Source organism: Crassostrea angulata, chromosome 2 (genome assembly GCF_025612915.1).
Source record: "Crassostrea angulata isolate pt1a10 chromosome 2, ASM2561291v2, whole genome shotgun sequence".
NCBI classification, from domain to species: Eukaryota; Metazoa; Mollusca; class Bivalvia; order Ostreida; family Ostreidae; genus Magallana; species Magallana angulata.
Window position 1 is genome coordinate 19,608,126 of NC_069112.1, and position 21,132 is coordinate 19,629,257.

A 21,132-nucleotide genomic window follows, 5' to 3' on the forward strand; every position below is an offset into this window, starting at 1 on the left:
AACAAAATTGTTTGTGAACCAGCGCTTGCAATTTTATGTGTTACACAAAAATCACATTTTGAATTTAATGATTCAATATATAAATATGCGCAATTTGTTTTCATCTTCTTAATGAAAGGAAAACATGAATACCAATGTTGTGAATCCCTCATCGAACACCTTAAACAGGGACTGGACCATCTCAAAAAAGTTCGAAAAAAGCGTTTTCAACATAACCGGAAATGTGAAAACCAATGTTACTAGTCCAGAAGTAGTATGTGACACTGACAATGACGTAAACTGGAAGGAGAAGGAAAACATGAATACCATTGTTGTGAAACCCTCATCGAAACCCTTGAACAGGGACTGGACTATCTCAAAAAAGTCCGAAAAAAGCGTATTCAACATAACCGAAAGTGTGAAAACCAATGTTACTAGTCCGGAAGTGGTGTGTGACTCTGACAATGACGTAAACCGGAAGGAGAAGAATATTGATGACAACAACATTCAGGTTCTGTGGAGCGACTTCCGGGACAATACAACTATGCATGGACTGAAGTATGCAAATTTAAACCAGCGTCATCGACTGCGCTGGTGAGATATATACATGTATAGATCGGTGTCCAAAATCTGGGACACCAATTCAAATATCACCTAATGTTCAATTGTCTTAAAGATGACGTTTACACCTTTTTCAAAAAAGTAGGTCAATGACCTACTTTTGGGGTTAATGGCCATTTAATATTTTGGGAAAATTAAAGAAAAAATCCCTAAAAATTTTACACTATGATTGAGATTTTCTTAATTATGAAAATAATACAAATTGCTAAACTCTTTAACAATTTAGTGACATTGGATAGATATAAAGTATTAAGATTTCATTCAGAATTTTTATATATATTCAAGTCCGAATTTCCTCTATTAGTTTTCAAATCCTTACCCATTTTTGATTCAGTATATCAAAAAACTGAATGATGATAATGCTAAAATATTTATAGTTTTTAACTAAGTATATTGACCTTTCTCTGCTGGCATAAAATTTATATGATTTTGAGCTATGGTGTCTTTTATCATTTTTAACCATTTTTAGGTCACCTGAGTCACTCAGGTGACCTATTGCAATTGGTCTTCGTCCGTCGTCGTGCGTCTGTGCGTCGTGCGTCGTGCGTTAACAATTTTACATTTTTAACTTCTTCTTGAAAACTACCAGGCCAATCGTTACCATTTTTGGTGTGAAGCATCTCTATGGTAAGAAGAATCTAAATTGTGAAATTCATGGCTCTACCACCCCTGGGGTGCCACGGGCGGGGCCAAATATGCAAAAAAAGCCAAATTTTCAAAAATCTTCTTCTCTACTCCCACGCATGTGAGGAAAAAACTGGTTGCATGGTTATGTTGTCCATGAAGCCCTCTACCAAAATTGTGAAATTTATGGCCCCTGGGTCAGGGGTTCTGGCTCTAGGGTGGGGCTAAGATGGCCATATAGTAAAAATGTATTTAACCTTAGAAAATCTTCTTCTCTACTACCATATATATTTTTAAAAAACTAAATGCATGATTATGATGTCCATGAAGCCCTCTACCAAAATTGTGAAATTTATGACCCCTGGGTCAGGGGTTCAGGATCTAGGGTGGGGCCAATGTGGCAAAATAGTAAAAATGTTTTAAATCTTAGAAAATCTTCTTCTCTACTATCATATATATTTGTCAAAAACTAAATGCAAGATAATGATGTCCATGAAGCCCTCTACCAAAATTGTGAAATTCATGACCCCTGGGTCAGGGGTTCAGGCTCTAGGGTGGGGCCAATATGGCCATATAGTACAAATGTATTAAATCTTAGAAAATCTTCTTCTCTACTCCCATATATATATGTTAAAAACTAAATGCATGATTATGATGTCCATGAGGCCCTCTATCAAAATTGTGAAATTCATGACCCCTGGGTCAGGGGTTCAGGATCTAGGGTGGGGCCAATATGGCCATATAGTAAAACTTTTTTAAATCTTAGAAAATCTTCTTCTCTACAACCATATATATTTGTTAAAAACTGAATGCATGATTATGATGTCCATGAAGCCTCTACCAAAATTGTGAAATTCATGACCCCTGGGTCAGGGGTTCAGGCTCTAGGGTGGGGCCAATATGGCCATATAGTAAAACTGGCCCCTGGGTCAGGTGTTCAGGACATGAAGGGGGGGGGGGCGCAATATGGCAATATAGTGTTAATGCATATAATGTTTGAAAATTTTCTTCTCTATTCTCACACATCTGTATAAAAAAACTGACTAATAATTATGTTTACCAGGAAGTCCTCTACTGAAATTTTAATTTTCATGTCCCCCTCAAGGATGGGTTTTGACTCTAGGGCAGGGCCAAAATGGATGTATAGATGTTAATGCATATAACGCTAAAAAATTATTTTCTTTACTCCCACACACCTGAAAGGAAAACTGAATTCATGATTTTGTAGACCAGATCTTTTAGTTTTTCACCAAAAAAATAGGTTTCACAGTTCTTTTTGAAATGTGGTCGTCATTACAAATTTATTATTTTTGTACTCCAGTATGAAACTTAATTAATTAGATGCATATATGAGACTCCATGACAAGTTTGTGTATGGGATATATGCTACTCAGGTGACCGTTAAGGCCAATTGGCCTCTTGTTCAAAATTTTTGTAGTATGTGCCATACAATTATCTAAACGAAAAAGTGAGATGAAACCAACAGAAAATATGCAAAATTATGTTGACTAACAAACAAAATCTTAACTTTAAATATTAAAGTACAAACAACAAATTTTAGTGGAAAACAAAATCTGAAAAAAATTAGTCCGAATTTTCTCTGTTTTGCCTAAAGACAAACTTTTTTTGAGATTATTTCCATAACTTAGTAAAAATATCGAATGTTATTTCAATAATAATACATTTCATAAATACTTTTTGTGTTCGGAACAAATTTTACTCATGACATTGAACTTTTTAACAATCCGGATTTGCCATTTTTACACTACATTAAGGACGCACAAGACATTTCTCAATTTTAGATAAATTTCCATGAAAAATAATTTCCATTTTTTGCATATTTACATGTTTATGCCAAAAAAAAAGAGGAATGATTGGAATGTGTTTACATTCTAGAAAAGCATGTGGACAAGACAAGTGAATATCAAATGTTTTTGTTCACCACATAGTTTATTTTTGCAAGTAAGTTTTCACATGTCCAATATAAATTGTTTTTTTGATTTTTTTTCTCTGATTATTTCAGTTGCATTTGGGCTGCGGCATTGGTTGCTATGGCCTGCTCTCTGATCTATACAACATACGAGCAAGTCAATAACTACTTCGAGTACCCTACCATCCTTAATACGCATGTGCAGACTCAAACTTCTGTTAAGTTTCCTGCTGTTACTTTTTGCAGTGCCTCGCCACTGAAAAAACAAGCTCTTCCCAACATCCCCCATCTTGAATATTTTTTTCTGTCACATAGCGTCATTAGTTCGAATGTGCTACACCCACCTTTGAATTTGAGCGTATCAGAGTACGCCAAGTATCATCTTCCGATAAATGCATCCTGGGTAAAAGATACAGCCAATCAAATTGAAGAACTCTTCTTGGTTTGTAAATTTGATGGAAAAGATAGAATTTGTAAAAACGACATAGAAGCCATTATTACACCAGTAGGTGTATGCTACACTTTCAACAGTCGAAATTACGTCAGTAAGAATGGTCACATTATGACGTCACAAACAGGAAGTACGTCAGGTTTGCTATTGTACCTGATTGTAAATCAGAACAACTATGTGTATAATGAAATCATGACAGCAGGTTTCAAGGTAAGTAGTGTTACCAGAGAGAGAGAGAGAGAGAGAGAGAGAGAGAGAGAGAGAGAGAGAGAGAGAGAGAGAGAGAGAGAGAGAGAGAGAGAGAGAAAGAGAGAGAGAGAAAGAGAGAGAGAGAAAGAGAGAGAGAAAGAAAGAGAGAAAGAGAGAGAGAAAGAGAGAGAGATATTTTGATTGATCGATGTTGATATTTTAAGGTGATTATTCACGACCAGAATGACGAGCCTGATGTTATTGACAAAGGCTTCTTTGTTTCCCCGGGGTTCTCAACGTTTGCGTCTATTCATAAAACGGAGGTAATAATATTGTTTTTGAATGAAATCTACTTTTGTTAGGTTATAAAAATTGATGAAAAGTTATGGAGGTATGTTCGAGAAGTATTGCGAACAAAAATGATGAAAAAGTGTGTATACACAGACAGTGCGTTATTCATATATGATGATATATTCAGGTATTTATAAATTATCATTTAATATAATTGTGGAAGAAGATTGTGCTTTTTAAATTTACAACCATTCATCTAGGAAAAAAGTCAGAAGAAATAACATTAATTTTTTTACAGTATCAATATTTGCCTAGACCTTACAAAATGAATGGGGACCAGTTTTGTGTGGATACAAAATCTCCGGATTACAAGAATCCACTGCAGTACTATGATGTATACAGCAAGACCGCTTGCAGGATGGAGTGTAAACAAAACCATGTGATTACAATATGTGGATGTCGCTCACCTAATGATAAAGGTTTTACGATATATAAATTTCACCGTATACAACTCCTAACGTCGTATGGTTTAAAAATCATGATTATTTTGACCACCTGCTTTAAAATATACCAAATAGTTTCGAAGTGTTTGAGCTTTCTAGACGCATAGAGTTCTTGGGCAAATGACCCTCACAAAGTTTGACAATCGCTGTCGTCCATGCGGTACAAATATATATTTGGAAATACTTGTTATAAATACATACAAAAGACATGACCTAACTTCCTCCCGTCTCCAAAGCGGAGTTCTCCCATACATTAAATTCGACTTCCCCATACTTTTGTCGACTTCCCCGCGTTAAGGTTTGTATACGGTGAATGTTCTAAAAACTCTTTTATAAGCGTATCAAAAAATTGAATCTCTGTAACTCTAAATCAACAAGGCATTGCAACTTCCGTCATTTTGACTGTTTTGTGTCGAGCGAGGTCAGGATTTACTTTAATTTACTTATATTTTTTTAATAACCAATCATCGGGTTATGGAAATGAAAAATATCATTTGAAATGAGCGTTGGTTCGATATTAACTTAAAGGTAATTCCGTTCAAGATCAGGCAATATTGATGTCGAGTGCTGGACCTTGTTGATTTTATAGTACTCACATATTTGTATGCAATGAGTGGAAATCTTCAGTCTATAGTTTTAACACTTTCCATCTTTTTGTAATAAAATTATACCTCTTCAGTATAAACACTGCATGGTTAGATATTAACGAGAATGCATTCTTATCCCCAATTAATCTGTATCAAAACTGTATATTCTTGTTATTTGATTATGAAGTACTGTAAACTAACTTTCGCGACTTTTTTTTCCAGATTTACTGGGGATATGCAAGTTCGCGATAACTATTTTTCGCGCCAACACTTTATCCACACTCGTTTTGATATTACACCCATGCAATAAAAACCAGTTCGCGGCCAGAAATATTTTGCGACGAAGATATATTCCCGAACCTCGCGAATATTTCTCCCACACGAATGAAAATTGGTTGACAATAAAGTTTAATATTTATTAGCTAGATATAATTATTTTAGCAAGAGCTTGGCCTTTGGGTAGTTTTCTGTTTCATTGCTGGCCTCTCGGCTATGACATTTTGAAATGGACAAGGTTTTTCTGGCTTTTGAGTTAAGACTATTATACTTAAAAACAGGATTATGTTGAACTTGGTATTATTCAAGAAATATAGAGTTATACCGAAAGTTCAAGGTCTTGTTAAAATGGCTCTATTATGTAAGGCGTCTTATTCGTGGATGACGTGGCTTGTGTTGTTAAATAATGATTCTTTATAATTTTTCTATAGGAAATTATACAATATGCTCCCTCGGTAAATGGATAGAATGCTACAAAGTTGAAAGTGGTAAGTTAAACGTAGTATACAGCATGCATTGTCAAAAAGATTTTTCTTATTTCTACTTGAACTTGTACAGTTAATTGTCTAATACTAACAAAGGCATTCCAACTAAGTTGTTACCAAAGAAGCCAAAATATATCAAGCAATTAAGCTTAGCCGACCTAAAACAATGAAAAAATGACCCAATTATTCTACATTGCGCAAAACATTTTCCTATAATTAAACACGGTATATTTGATCTAAGTATGGTTTACTCAGTATACATGTAACTTGCGCATATACGGATAACGCTACGGCTACAAAAATTGCGAATTATTTACAGAGCGATTTGACCAGAACGGAACTGTTCAGGGGATGTGTCCCTGTCTCACGGAATGTGAGTATAATGAGTACCAAGCGCGACTGTCCACTGGTTATTTTCCCGCAAAAAACTATGAGACTATATTCAACGAGCTGGGTCTTACAAACATAAGGTAGGCTGTGACGTGTGTTGCAGGTGTTACAATCGGACGTCAGCAAGATGAGACGTTATATCGTACATCATTTGTGTATATTTTCTAAGAAATGAGATAGATGAATCATCCATAATCAGTCCAGAAGAAGCACACACAATTTGCAAAATAAGAGACATAAGAAGCTTATGTTATAGTTCATTGAAGGCTGTGATAGAGACATGAATTATTCCAGACAATGAATTTCAAGAAAATGTCTGAGAGATCAATTTTGAAAAAAGAGGGATTTTTTTTTTCATGTAATTTTTGTTCAAACTTTACTAATTTTATCAGATGTTATTCTGTAGCACAGATTTTCTTCTAGCACATAAGAATTCTTATACAAATAAATAAATAAATAAATAAATAAATTATATATATATATATATATATATATATATATATATATATATATATATATATATATATATATATATAGGTAACTCTCGATGGCTCGAACTTCGATCGCTCGAAGTTCTCGATCGCTCGAAGTGAGTCTAGGGTCCCGATTTTTTCCCCTATATAACTAAGCAAATTTACTCTTGATTTCTCGAACTCTTGATCTCTCGAAACCCTTGATTTCTCGAAGTCAAACTGCAATCCCGTTGTTCATAAAGTTTCTTACTCTCGATACCTCGAAGTCGCCGTGTATATCAAAGAGCTATACCTAATTAACACCTACTTGGTCATTTAAATGGCCCCAGGCGTTAGACGCGGGACCCGTGTCAGAGGTTGTTTATTCATGCGACACTTGTCCTGCAAGGTGATAATTGTTTGATGATTGACCATACCAATGCCCAGTCTATAATTAACACCAACCGTTTTACGATAATTTGGAGACCCAATGAATTGAAATTAATTGAGACGAAACGATAATATTAAGCCATTGTCAAATGTTAGAATTATAAAACTGTAAAAATTATGCTAAGCAGCATCATTGTCATTAGAATGACTGAAAAGAAAACGTTGTTTAAGCATTTGCGTAAGGTTGGCACTAAATAAATGGCTAAAACATAACATCCGGTAAGATTAATTTTAAAACCCGTCGGGTAACCCGGAAAATTCCGAACTCCTGAAAACTCGAACTCTTGAAACCTCGAAGTTTATCCTCGGTCCAATGGACTTCGAGCTATCGAGAGTTACCTGTATATATATATATATCTTCAAATTTTACATGTTTCCTTCAGATAGAGAAATCTGCATTAAGTTTTCTTTTAAAGTAAAAGATACATTACTTGTATTGCAGAGAAGTACTCCTGGAACTTGTTATTTATTTTGAATCCCTTGGCGTTTTGAAAGTAGAACAAAAACCTGAGTACAGCCTTGAAGACATCCTCGGTGGGTCATGTTTTCGTTTTGTGAATTTAAAAGAATTCTAAATATATGTTTAACTGCAACTACATGCCCAATGTAACTTAAGGGAGGTGTAAGGCCATTTTGTACATTTGAGAATGAGATTGTAAACATTAAAAAGGCATTGTCCTGTTCTTGTATGCATAATTTGCATGCAAAACCACATGTAGAATTTCATATCTATTGCTTTTGTGTCTTTTGGCAACATTTTTGACCAGTTTCGGGCAGAAACAAGCCAGTTCAATAAATGTTTATATTCGTATCCTCAAATGTACAAGATGGCCGCATACCCCGCTTAAAGAGTTTTCCATATACTAGAATTATTCGTATTTTATGTATCATTCTCTTATTTAAAAGTGAAAACTTAATGAAGCAATCAATCTGTTTAACTGGATAATTTATGTAAAAATCAAATGCATGTTTGAATATGTCAGTTTCTTTTCCCAGGACTAAAATGTAACGTTTTCAATGATTTAAACATGGCACGTGACTGCCAGATGTATCTCTATATCCACCTGTTGAGAATTACTTTTCGGTAATATGGCCGACACTGCGAATACTCATCTCGTCATTTCAGAATAAGAGTAGTTGCCCTTGAAATTACTTTAAATTATGGTAGTTGTCCTTTGAATTGACGTCACATTGTTAGGTCAAAATTTGCTCAAACCTCTGTGGAAGAAAGGGAGAAAACGTTTAAAATCGCAACAAAACAATGCAAGTAAAAACGAAGGTGCAACAGAGATTTTCAAAGACAAATCAAAATGTGATAATAAGAATTTAAAAAGTTCGACCGTGTAAAATTGGACAAAATATAAGCACACTCTTACATGGAATTTTGCAGTTCATCTTTCTTGTGAAGTAAATGGATCACTTAAGAGTCGTCGGGTAAAGGACACTTATAATTATCTGAGAGTCAGTAACAAACGTGGTCCACAGTAACAATACTACCTATACTTTCTTTTTTTCTTTTAACTCACAATTTGAAAAACCAACTTATTTTTGCGTAAACGATCTTTGATTCCCAGCAACTGAAATATTGATTTTAGAAATAAATCATATTTTTAAAATGCATTACGAACGATTCACAACAACATTATACCTCCTCTCTTTGTTTTATAATAGCCTTTAAACTATTTTGCTTTCTATTGCCATAGATAACAGTTACAAGGACATTAAACACCATCTTATGTATTAAATGACTTCCAGCTTTATATTTTTCCCTTTGTGATTGTACATGCATGATTTTACCTTACTTAAAGTTTAAATATCGTATGAGTTGTTTTTTTCTTCATTTAGTTACTTTAAAGTTAGATTTCAGTTGCGTTTATTGTAGGTTTGTTGGGAGGACAGATGGGCTTGTTTCTGGGCGCCAGCCTACTGACTCTCACTGAGCTCATTGAGTTCATTCTGTTGTCTTCAGTGGTCGTCGGGAGACAAATGTACCGCCGAATCTTTAAAAAACCTTGACATTTTCATGACTGAAGCTGTCTTATAACCAATGTCTCATTGTTATATTAAGATATTATAATAAAAAGAATAACATTCTTTTGATAAGTGGATACATCTGTATTATCTTGGATCATGATATGACTTTGCTTAAAATTTATGTTTATATGTTTATAGGTACAGGCTTAAAAAGTTGTAATGTAAGATGCATGAAAAAATAAAATCAATGTTTAGTTAACAAGTGTGTATTTAATACATGACAGAACTAATATATTATATATTATAAATTATAACACCAATTTTACTAATACTTGACGCTTACACCTCTGAACTGTTTTGCGTACAAGGAAAGTAAGCATACATTCTTTTGGTCTCTAAAAACATTTTTCTGCAGAATAGTGTATAGCAAGATTTGTTTCACAAATCCTATTACCTTGAATTTGGACTAAATCAGTCTTCGATTTAGTTATAAAATGTTCTAGATAATATGAAATAATAATCTATATTTTTTTATATTCTCAATACAGAAAATGCTTTAGTGGCTCTATGACTCGCAGGTTGCTTATGCTGTTGCAGTCCAATACAGCAATGCAGCAATTTACAAAAAAAAACAAAAAAAAAAAAACAACACAACCCCCCCCCCCCAAACAAAAAAAACAAAACAAAACAAAACAAAAAACAAAACTAAAAAACAAAAAAAACAAAAACCCAAAAAACTAACGCAAAACCTTTTTTGTTTATCAAAACTTTAATGTTGCAATGGCTTCTCAAGAGGCAAACAACTGAAAATAAAATCAACAGTCTATAAATTCCCATAAGCATATGCATATTTCAATATTTTTGCAGTGTGTGCCATACGATCATCTCTATTGAAAAACAATATTTCTCTCTCTGACTGTATTAAAATTAATTCCCCGACACATTACAGACAAACATTTGTTCCGACGCATCATTTAACCTATTCATTTAACAAGTTTTAGAAACCTTGATCTTGAAATTAAAACGGTTATTATTTTGATATGTGATTTACACTAATGCAATCTTAGAATGATCATGTCAGTGCCTTCTATATCACCTTAATTATAATCTGTCCCGAGTTTTGCTTCCACCACTTTTCGATTGATTTTTCGATAATAATAAATACCTTTGTAATCAACCTACGTTCATCCACTAATATTAAAAATGTCCAGATTATCTGTTTTAAAACGCCCCCTCTACCGCTTCAGGTTTCAATACACATTCCAAAATAAAAAAGTCTACGGAGATTTTGCATTGTATCAGCCATTAATAAGCCCGGATGATAACGTTGAAAAATTGCGCGAGATGTCCCGAGTACTTCCAAATCGAGAAAAGAGTAAACATTTCCCATTATAAATCTCCATAAGAAATTTTTTTTCGTTCCTGCGAAACTTTATGAGTGAAAAGGGATAATTTCTCAATGAAGATATCATAGATATTTTCCATTTCATTGATTTCAACTTCTTTCATAAGTATGTGTATTTTTCTTAAAAATCATCAAAAAGTGACGAAAACAACTACTTGGGACAGACTATAAATACTATCAATGATTATTTCAATAATGAATTCAATGTTTATTTGTCCAAGAATCCACACCACTGTTGCAAAACATTTTTTTAAGGTTCATTAAACTATTGTTTTATTAAGAGAAAAAAAACTTTAAAGACCAATTGAGACATTATTTTTCTCAACAAAAAAAAATCGTTAATGAAAATCAAATACCAACTAAGCTTTTGGGTCGATAGCGAAAGTGTTTGAATTACCATCACATTGTCAATAATTGGATAGGCTGTTCCCTATATATACGTCAAGTAATTCACCGGGCATGGAATTGATACGGATCGGGATCGAATTAAGGTAGGCAAAATTACTCCTTCATTTTTTTTACGCATAACAATGTAGATAATATATGTTACATGTATTACCTGTCTCTCAGAAAATTTACAAAATACCGGGTACAATTTAAAAAAAAACTGTTTGAGGTTTTTATTGTTAACTATTCATTTAACGGTTATATCAGTATAAAGTAAATATTTATTTGTGTATGCAAATTAATTTCATTGACATATGTGAGTGAGAACAAATTCCCAACATGTTTTGTTTTTGTGGTGTTTAATCATAATAAAGTATACAGTATACAGTCATGATAAAGTATACAGAGGGAAAAAACCAAGGATAACTCGATAAAATCTGAGAGATAGGAAGTTACATGTATTAAGACTGCATATTTTTCATTATTTTGTGTTTATGAAATGTTATGGTGCAATGAAAGGTTTTGCTGGTGTTTTATGAAATAAATCTATACAAAATCAACAGGCGCAAATTGTTTCCCTAAAAAGAAAAGGAAATGAAAACCATTCTCGTCAAGCCGTCAATAAAGCCATTAAACAGAAAACAGACTATCAAGAAAAAGACCGAACCTAGCGTATTCAATGTAACCGAAAGTAAAAAAACCAAACTTCCTGATCCGGAAGTAGTGTGTGACGCTGAAAATGATGTGGATTGGAAGGGGAAGCAAGTGGACAACGACAACATTCAGGTTTTGTGGAGCGACTTCCGGGACAATACAACGATGCATGGACTGAAGAATGCAAATCTAAAACAGCGTCATCGATTGCGCTGGTAATATATAGTATACAGATGGTTCTAAAATGTATATATCAAATATCACTCAATGTTTATTTGATGTAATTAATAGGAAAGCTCAAAGTTTTTGATTTATCTGCTTAGTAAGTCAATCTTTGAAGCTCAGCAATGTGCAGAACTATTTATCTTTTATTTTCATTTCCATCTCATTGCAACGTCAGACCTAGTTAAAAACATAAAATTGGTATTTGTTCCACTTATGTTTTAGATCATTGTACTCTCTACACATTTAAGTTTTGAATATAAAAGTGTTTTTTGTTAAATAACATTTCAAATTTTCCTCATTATTTCAGTTGCATTTGGGCTGCAGCATTAATTTCTATGGGCTGCTTTCTGATCTACATAACCTACGAACAAGTCAGCAATTACTTTAAATACCCTACTATTATCAACACGCATGTGCAAACCGAAACATCTGTTAAGTTTCCCGCCGTTACTTTGTGCAGCGCGTCACCATTGAAAAAAGAATCTCTGCCCGACATTCTTGATCTTGAATACTTCTTCTTGTCACAGAGCGTTATTGGTTGGATGTACCCACCTTTGAATTTAAGCAAATCAGAATACTCCAAGTATCAACTTCCGTTAAATGCATCCTGGGTAAATGATACAGCCAATCAAATTGAAGATCTCTTCTTGTTTTGTAAATTTGATGGAAAGGACAGAGATTGTGAAAGCAGCATGGAACCTATTATTACCCAAGTTGGTATATGCTACACTTTCAACAATCGAAAATACGTCGGTAAGAATGGCCACATTATGACGTCACGAACTGGAAGTACGTCAGGTTTGCTATTGTACCTGATTGTTAATCAGAGCAACTATGTGTTTAATGACGTAATGGCAGCAGGTGTAAAGGTAAATAATTTCATCAGAGAGAGGGAGAGAGAGAGAGTCCCAAAGAAATAAATCGCTATACACGCACTAAATTGCACAGTCATTAAATTCTTAATGACTTTTATGCTTGACATGAACTGAATACAAGTGTGAGTAAACATATCAATTCCCCATCATTGCAAGTGATTACCTTAGCTCTCTGTAAGTTCGATATCATTTGATATCATTGTTGATTTGATATAGTGTTTGATTGATTTCAACTAATTCATTGAAAACTAATCATCTTTGTCATACCGGAAAGCAATTAACACTATTTCAACATTCTGCATGCATCGTAATTTACATTACCGCACGTATGACTGAATTTTATTACCGAAAAAACCATTAGAATTCTTTTCAATCACCATTCCTAAATTATGAAATGCTTTTTAAACGATCATTACCTTTTATTTATAAAGCTCAAAGCCACCCTCTTTTGAATAATATAGCTTTTAATTTTATTAAAGAGTTTACCTGCAATGCACTGCGGAAACTATATTGATTTAACTGCATTCGATATCTCTTTGTAGTATATGTCAAGCGCGTAACATTAAGTTGTCATTAATTGATTCTATCAACACGTGAAACCAATTTGATGTTTGGACAATTATTCATTTGAAAAAATCAACCAGTTAACAATATTATAAGCTGGTTAAATTTGGTCAATTTTCATGACAAATTCGCATACCTATTTGCGAAAAACAGTTGAATTAGTAAGGAAGATACATGAAGACATGAAAACGAAGGTTTTCTTTTGGACATATACCATTTCATTAAATAACCATGTCGTTTACAAGGCAAAATAAAAAAAACCCGGCTATTTATCTACTAATGGAACAATGAGTTATTCTTTATTGTATTATGATGTTATAAATTCAGCCGACACGTGATCAAATTCAATAACGCCCCACTGACTTTATGATAGATTCAATCACACCTCGATCGGAATTATCATCTCATAATATGTAAAGAATGGTTCGTTAATACTTATTTTTACATAATATTCTGCAATTGTGCGATTAAATATTAGAATAATAATCATGCAAACATCGTTTCGCTTAAAAAATTCGTCATTTGATTTTATTGAACTGTTCAGTACAAACTTGAATCGTAGTGTTATTATAGATAAAGTCACTGGAAAATGTTATTATTATGTATAAAAGGCATTCTTGAATATAAAAATATTTCATATTAGATAATGCAAATAGGAAAATGGGATGTTATTTTGTAATAATAAGAGATATTATTTGATAGATTTTTGATAGACTAATATGTCGATTGATTTGTTCATTGATATTCACAGGTGATTATCCACGATCAAAATGACGAGCCCGATGTTATTGACAAAGGCTTTTTCGTAACACCTGGCTTCTCGACGTTCGCTTCGATTTATAAAACGGAGGTAACATAACTTCTTAAAGATTGTTTTAAGGACTGCTGTTCTAAATTTAAGTTTCGTTGTCTCTTAAATATTCCGAATGCTGTTTTAAAGAGTTTGGAGCCAGTCTATATAAAAGACTCAGCATTCCACTCCGTCTTGATATTTCATTTTGTGCTTAATTTTTAAATTTGAGACTCAAAATAGAACTCGTCTAACTTTTATGACCTTGACACTATGCTTATGAAAACGATCCTTTTATGTACATTCTATTTCACCATGTTCACTCCTTAGTTACGGGCCATTTAGTTACCGTACATTACGTTAACTGATATAGAAAAGTAATTTGCAGTTCATATTTATATGATAACTAATTATACGAAATAAAATTAAATAAATAAAAATCAAAATTATCAATGAAAAAATCACAAGAAATATCGTTTATTCTTTTGCAGTATCGATATTTGCCTAGCCCTTTCAAAATAAATGGGGACCAGTTTTGTGTGGATACAAAATCGCCGGATTACAAGAATCCACTACAATATTATGACGTATACAGCAAAACCGCATGTCGAATGCAGTGTAAACAAAACCACGTGATCCGACTTTGTGGATGTCGGTCACCTAATGATAAAGGTTCTCATTCTTAATCAGTATATTAATTAGATAATTTTGTTAGTTTAAATATATTCATAAGTTGACACAAAAAATTATAATCTAGAGGCGTTTACTGCTTTTCAATATTAGAAATAGCATTTGAAATAAATCTACAACAAATGTTAGGTAAATTGATTATTGTCTAGGTGTGTGAAGATTGCTAACTGCAAGCTAAACAAGAGATTCTATGATTTTAAAACCTTCCCTTATTCTAATCGTTTATCTATACCTTTTTTTCGATAAGAGTTACTGGTTTTACGAAAATGCACTATTAAGTATTTATCCTGGTTTTCTAAAAAAAATAACTTGTATTTATTGATTTATTTCATGTTTTTGTTATTCTCTTTTCTAACATTGATTGGCGTTAATGCTAAATTTATACGTTCATAAATCTAAAATCTAATTAGTTGATGGTTTAATATATATTTAATGCTTATTATTTTTCTATTTTTATTAGGAAATGAAACAATATGCTCCCTTGTAAAATTAACAGAATGTTACAAAGTTGAAAGTGGTAAGTAATAAAAGTATACACGGTAAATTGTTTAATAAAGATTATTTTTTTCTTTTTTTTCTGTATTCTCACGGGCTCAGCTAAGTAAGATATATTTGCATTAGACCAAAGATTGTAATTATATTTGTACAAATATTCTTCAATAGCTCTAACCAATTAAAAAGTCCAACAAAACGAAAGTTGACTAGTTTGCCAGTCCAACATAATGGTTTTTTCATACCAATATCAACATCGTCAAAGTTTTGTAACATGGAAATAGTCGCAGTTTTCATGAATAGCTGCATGTTTACTACTTGAAATTATATGTGAAGGGTTCAAGAAAACAATTTTGGACTGGGTATGAAGGCAAAGAATGAGTTGTTGGACCTTCAGATAGAAAATTTGTTCTTGCCATCAGATTGGCCATCATTTGTGTCTGTAAAAATATGAATTAATTAGGTATTGACCTTATACCGAGTCAATAGTTTTATCATGTTTTGTTTGCCAGTTTTGCTGCATATGGATGGCATTCAGGAATTAAAGCGGTTAACTTAACATTGAAAAAATTGACGTGTAGTGTTAACAAAGAGTGTTCAAAATCAAAATGCAAAGGAAAAATAATACACAGTTGCAGAGCAACAATTGACCTAAAAGGAATAGAGGTAGGATCAGGTGCTATGGAGGATTGAGCATCCTCTGCTGACCGGTCTTATCCGCCATGTACTCTTTGTTGTAATAGGGGAAAAATCCGTAAAAAAATAGATGATTATGGTCTAACAATCAGCATGAAAATCATCAGTCATCATGCTACCCAGTGGAATGTTGTATTTCCTGACAAGGTCGTCGTATCGACCACAGAACTTACAAAATGATAACTTCAATCGAGACTGTTAGTTTCGGTTGAATTCACGCACGCTTATTTTCTACATTAACCCACGTTTTATATCTTCAAATAAAGAGTTTCTGCTCAATTAACTTTTAGCGTTTTACATTATACGATGTATAATTCATTGCATACTGTTTAACTGTTCTAATGCAAACTTGTCAATACACAGATGACTCGTGAATTTATTTACGACTCTATTTCATAGATGAATGCTTTGTAAGACTTTTGTTAGTAAGAGGATAAAGGTTGTTGAGGATAATCATATATTCATTAAATAACGTAAACTTTGTTTTAAAAAAACTATTTTTAAAAGTTTTGAAATTACCTGATGGATTGCAAATTAACCAGGTTTTCAACCATGCGGCATTTTAATAACAACACTAGTTTTCACCAAAAACAACCCCTATAAAAATGTATTTATGAAAGAAAGAGCATTGATGATTCTTCAAGCTATTCAAAAGTGCGTTTTCCCGTGTATTTTTTAAAACATGGCAAACACTATTCATCTAATAGTTTTTTAGATAGAAATACGTACGCATCCATCGCCCACATTGATATGTGCAATTAAGTTTTATCATGCGATGTCACATAAGATATATCAATCTTATCGATAGCATTGGCTACAAATAAATTTTCCAGTTCAATTGTGCATTTTCAAGAATATTCAGCAAGACGTGTATTAAAAACATATTTAGTGGTTTCACTTGTAAAATGAATAAAATTATATTACCTTTCAAAACTCATTTGATGCGGAGGGGGTGGATTCGCATGTCAAAGAAAACAACACGCTTTCACGACCATTTTATTTTCATCAGAGCGCTTTGACCAGAACGGAACCGCCCAGGGACAGTGTCTCTGCCCCACGGAGTGTGAGTACGATGAGTATCAGGCGCAGCTGTCCACTGGGTCTTTTCCAGCCAAAAACTACCAGGCTGTCCTCAACCAGATGGGTATTAAAAACATAAGGTAGGCTGAGACGTGTGTATCAATCTGACGTCAGCAAAACGCGACGTCACCATGGCACAACGTGAATCTAGTTCAAAGATGATAAGATGATACGCTTTAGACTTTACTATAATTAATGATCACTGCATTAATGACGCGTGAAATTATGACGTTACATTTACACATAGGCGAAGTAAGAATAAAATTGGCAGGAAAAATCAGTATACTATAGAATTGAAAACACAAGAGCCCTCCCTTCATCCCTGCATTGCACGATGCGGTCTTTATCTATGTGTCTTACCTAATTCGCTTTAGGCTATAATTACATTTTGTTGCCGCGCTTTAGAAACCGTTTTTACGCTACACAAACATTGGCATCGTGATTTTCTATGCAGTTACTCTGGCAAACCGAAAGTGAAACAGTGTTTGGACCTAAGCACAAATCATCACTGCTGACAAGATTTAGTTCTTGAAAATAATCGAAAAATTTGATGTAATGTATCTGGAAGCATTTGTTTTTAAAAAACTTATTTATGAATACCTTGAAAATAGTCAGATGTTAAATAGTAGGAACAATTTAGATATTTTTTGCAGTCGTATGTATTCATACGCCAGAGTTGAATAAAGTATCGTTCAACCATCGGCTGTCATCGTAAATCACCGACAAGCAGAGAGTCATTCTATATTTAGAGGTCGCGTCATCAAGCTATCACGTGACCTGGTGTACACATTCTCTTGTTTGTTGGAGATTAACAGAGACAGTCGAGCATCTGGTTGAACAAGACTAGAGATCATTATTGCTGGGATCCATATAATTTTTTGAATATTTCGATTACTTATACATAGGTTGATGGAATCAATTCTATCTTTAATCATTACACAACACAATTCATACGGGTTTTTTTTCTCAAAATTCTTGTCGGAAAAGTCCGAGAATTCATATTGTATAAAAATGTGCGTAATTCATAGACAGATTATAAACTACTTGCCAAGCAAAGTTACATATCGTTGATTTTAAAATGAATAATAATCGATAAAATCAACTCCCGTCAGTACTTCAGTACTTTGATTATTAGTGAGATCTTGGTCTGGTTATCTTTGAAACCAAAACCTATACATAATTGTATTATTGTAGGGAAACCTACCTGGAACTGGCGATTTATTTTGAGTCCCTTGGCGTTTTAAAAGTGGAGCAAAAACCCGAGTACAGCTTCGAAGATATTATTGGTGCGTTCATTCAGTTTTGCAAAACACATCATTACATGTACCCATGTTAAACATACAACTCAAGTCAAATGTGATGTAGATATATGTTTTATATTCTATCATAATATGATCATTAGATAGTTAGTTATTTGACGCAACTTTTTTTGGGATACCCAAAAACTTGATCAAACGTGAGTTTTTCATCTGCATTAAATAGCTGAATTTTAAAGTCGAATATAGTTTTGAATTATACACACTCATTGTGAGCTTACATCAAAAATAAAACTCTCTTTGAGATGGTGTCTCTTATCATCAAATCACAAAAAAGTTTATCTTTTCTTTCAATTAATAGTTGAGTTGTTTTGCTTTCTTTGTGATTGTAGGTTTGTTAGGAGGACAGATGGGCTTGTTTCTGGGCGCCAGTCTGCTGACTCTCACTGAACTCATTGAGGTCATTCTCTTGTCATCTCTGGTGGTTGGGAAAAAAATGTACCATCGTATTGTGAAACGTCCGTAAAGTTGCAGATATTGAAATGTTTACAAGGACCACTGTTGTCATTTTTCATTGACTTAATTTGTAAAATAAGTAAAATAAAAATAAAATTAGTGTTGTTGGCCCTGAATTTAGTCACAGCATTGATGAAATTGCACAATCGCCTTGCAAGCTGAAGGCATCTGTAATATTGCAAAGATACACCATAGAATTATTTAACTAATTCGGTTTTGAAGTCAAAGAATAAACTTAAAAAAAACGACTTTCCATGCCCTTATTGAATAGTTTGTTTCTCTGTTGTCCCTACGTTTCATACTAATTTTGACTGAGTTTCATTTTTACTGATCATGGACACTAATTATAAAGATTACCAGAAGAAGAAAAACAGAATTCATAAGGAAAACACCCATGTAACCTTATAACCTCTTTTGTCTGTGCAGTTGTTACTCTATGTAACGATATTGTTTCCCCTTTCGCAGTTATCTAGACACCCGTTATTGTCTATAGATATGTTGTAAGAATTTATTAATTACCCTGGATATTGTCTTGAGTGTCTGTTTTAGATAACCATTATTGTGGAAACATTTGATTTCATCTGTCTTTATTTGACAAGACAAACTTCACAGTAACCTTGGACTTCAAAAATGGTTGCGTCTTGTTGACTGTAATTAAGTAAAATTATATAGTTACATCATTACATAATTAATATTTAGAATAAAAGAATTGCTGTCTTCAAACAAAATGTTTGGGGCACTAGTGCTTGCAATTTTATGTGTGGAACAAAAAAAAATCATATTTTAAAATCAATTATCAACGCTAAAACAATAGTAATTGGTTATCTGTACGACCTCATTAAGCTAAATTAAATGTTACCTCTTCTTGAAAAATTGTTGTCAACTAATTAATAATTAAACAATTATCATTAAACTCGAAGAGTGATTTGTTAAGCAAAAGTAAACAATTCCCTGAAATATCAAGATGCCAGGACAAGTTCTGATTATAAAAATGTGATGGTATCAACTCCAGCGGGAGTATGATGATAACAACAAATGTCATCATTGCCATTATAGCCTGTTAAAAACCATTTGAGTAATTAACTGCTAGAAACTTTATTTGTAATATTTTTGCGCAGCCAATCTCTACAATGTAAATTGTTAATATATTTTGTTTGATACTGAAAAAAAATAAATTTGATTAATGGTAGTTTGAATGACCCCCCCCCCCCCCACAAAAAAAAAAATCATTTATTGAAATGCGCCATAGATACACTGAAGGTATTGTTACTAAGGGACAAAGTATCTTTTTTTTTAATTTCTGAGTTAAGTTTCCTACAACACGATAACTAAATAATGAGTTACTTGTGTAGCAATGTATTTTTTTTTAAATTAAAATTGTCTTTTAGTTCAATCATAAACTGGTATGTGATGTGTCTTATTGTAAAAATTACTTAATTATTAAAGAAACTGTCCACCCTGTATAACAACCGTACTGTGATGCTTAATTTAGGATAGAAATGAGTATATTGTGAAATATTCATACAAAACTCTATTCAATATCTATACCTAACATTAAGAACAAAAATGGAATTTAATTAAAAGTTAATATCTTCTCTAGCACAATAGCCATTGAAAATAACATGATTCAAGAGACTTATTCTCCTTTTTCAATAAAAATACCTTGAAAGGATCTGTTGTACCTGTCTTTATTTAAATAAAGGGATGAAAATTGATAACCGATTGATAACCGATTAGTTGTAAAGAAATCTTTTTTTTTTTTTTTACAATTAAGCAACATCAACTTACTACATTGCTGTTAGATTTAAGTGACTTTTAAAAAAATATATTGTCCACAATTTAAAACGACAATATACCTTGTCATTTTGTCTTTGAGCTATTGTTTTCTATTCAACGCAATTCACAGTCACATTACCATCACCTTCCGCATAAAGTGACTTTTTTCTTATCCCAAGATACAGATGATGGTGTTGTGGTTTATGTCTTGCAGGTTACATGAAGCACATTGTGTATTACCTTTTTTTGAAGGGCTACGTGTCTTTGTATTCGAATAATTTCTTATATACATGTATATACCCAATTTGTGGTAACGCATTTACATGTTTGGCCAAATATTGTTATATCAGAAGAGCTGGGTTGTTGTGCTAATTGTAGACTGTTGTATGTAGTAAAGGAATAGCGTTGTGTTTACTTAAGATTTACTAAAGATTTAAAAACAATATTCAAATTTTAAAGTAAAATATTTCATGATTGGTATATCTTAACTAAACAACAGCAAGCATAGCTCCGACAAGCACTGG

General features: G+C 33.0%; 2 protein-coding genes across 2 annotated transcripts; both read left to right on the forward strand.

Moving 5' to 3' along the window:
* The first annotated feature begins 298 nt into the window (after positions 1 to 298).
* LOC128173430 (acid-sensing ion channel 4-B-like) lies at positions 299 to 9,393 on the forward strand. The gene is made up of 8 exons (XM_052839117.1): positions 299 to 573; positions 3,248 to 3,815; positions 4,019 to 4,117; positions 4,384 to 4,564; positions 5,883 to 5,939; positions 6,256 to 6,406; positions 7,671 to 7,762; positions 9,111 to 9,393. The coding sequence occupies exons 1-8, from the start codon at positions 299 to 301 to the stop codon at positions 9,242 to 9,244; spliced, it is 1,557 nt and encodes a 518-aa protein (XP_052695077.1). The 3' UTR covers positions 9,245 to 9,393.
* Positions 9,394 to 11,029: 1,636 nt separating this feature from the next.
* Positions 11,030 to 18,922, forward strand: LOC128173428 (acid-sensing ion channel 4-like). The gene is made up of 9 exons (XM_052839115.1): positions 11,030 to 11,098; positions 11,558 to 11,863; positions 12,181 to 12,742; positions 14,064 to 14,162; positions 14,594 to 14,774; positions 15,253 to 15,309; positions 16,990 to 17,140; positions 18,255 to 18,346; positions 18,709 to 18,922. The coding sequence occupies exons 2-9, from the start codon at positions 11,589 to 11,591 to the stop codon at positions 18,840 to 18,842; spliced, it is 1,551 nt and encodes a 516-aa protein (XP_052695075.1). The 5' UTR covers positions 11,030 to 11,098; positions 11,558 to 11,588; the 3' UTR covers positions 18,843 to 18,922.
* The last annotated feature ends 2,210 nt before the right edge of the window (positions 18,923 to 21,132 follow it).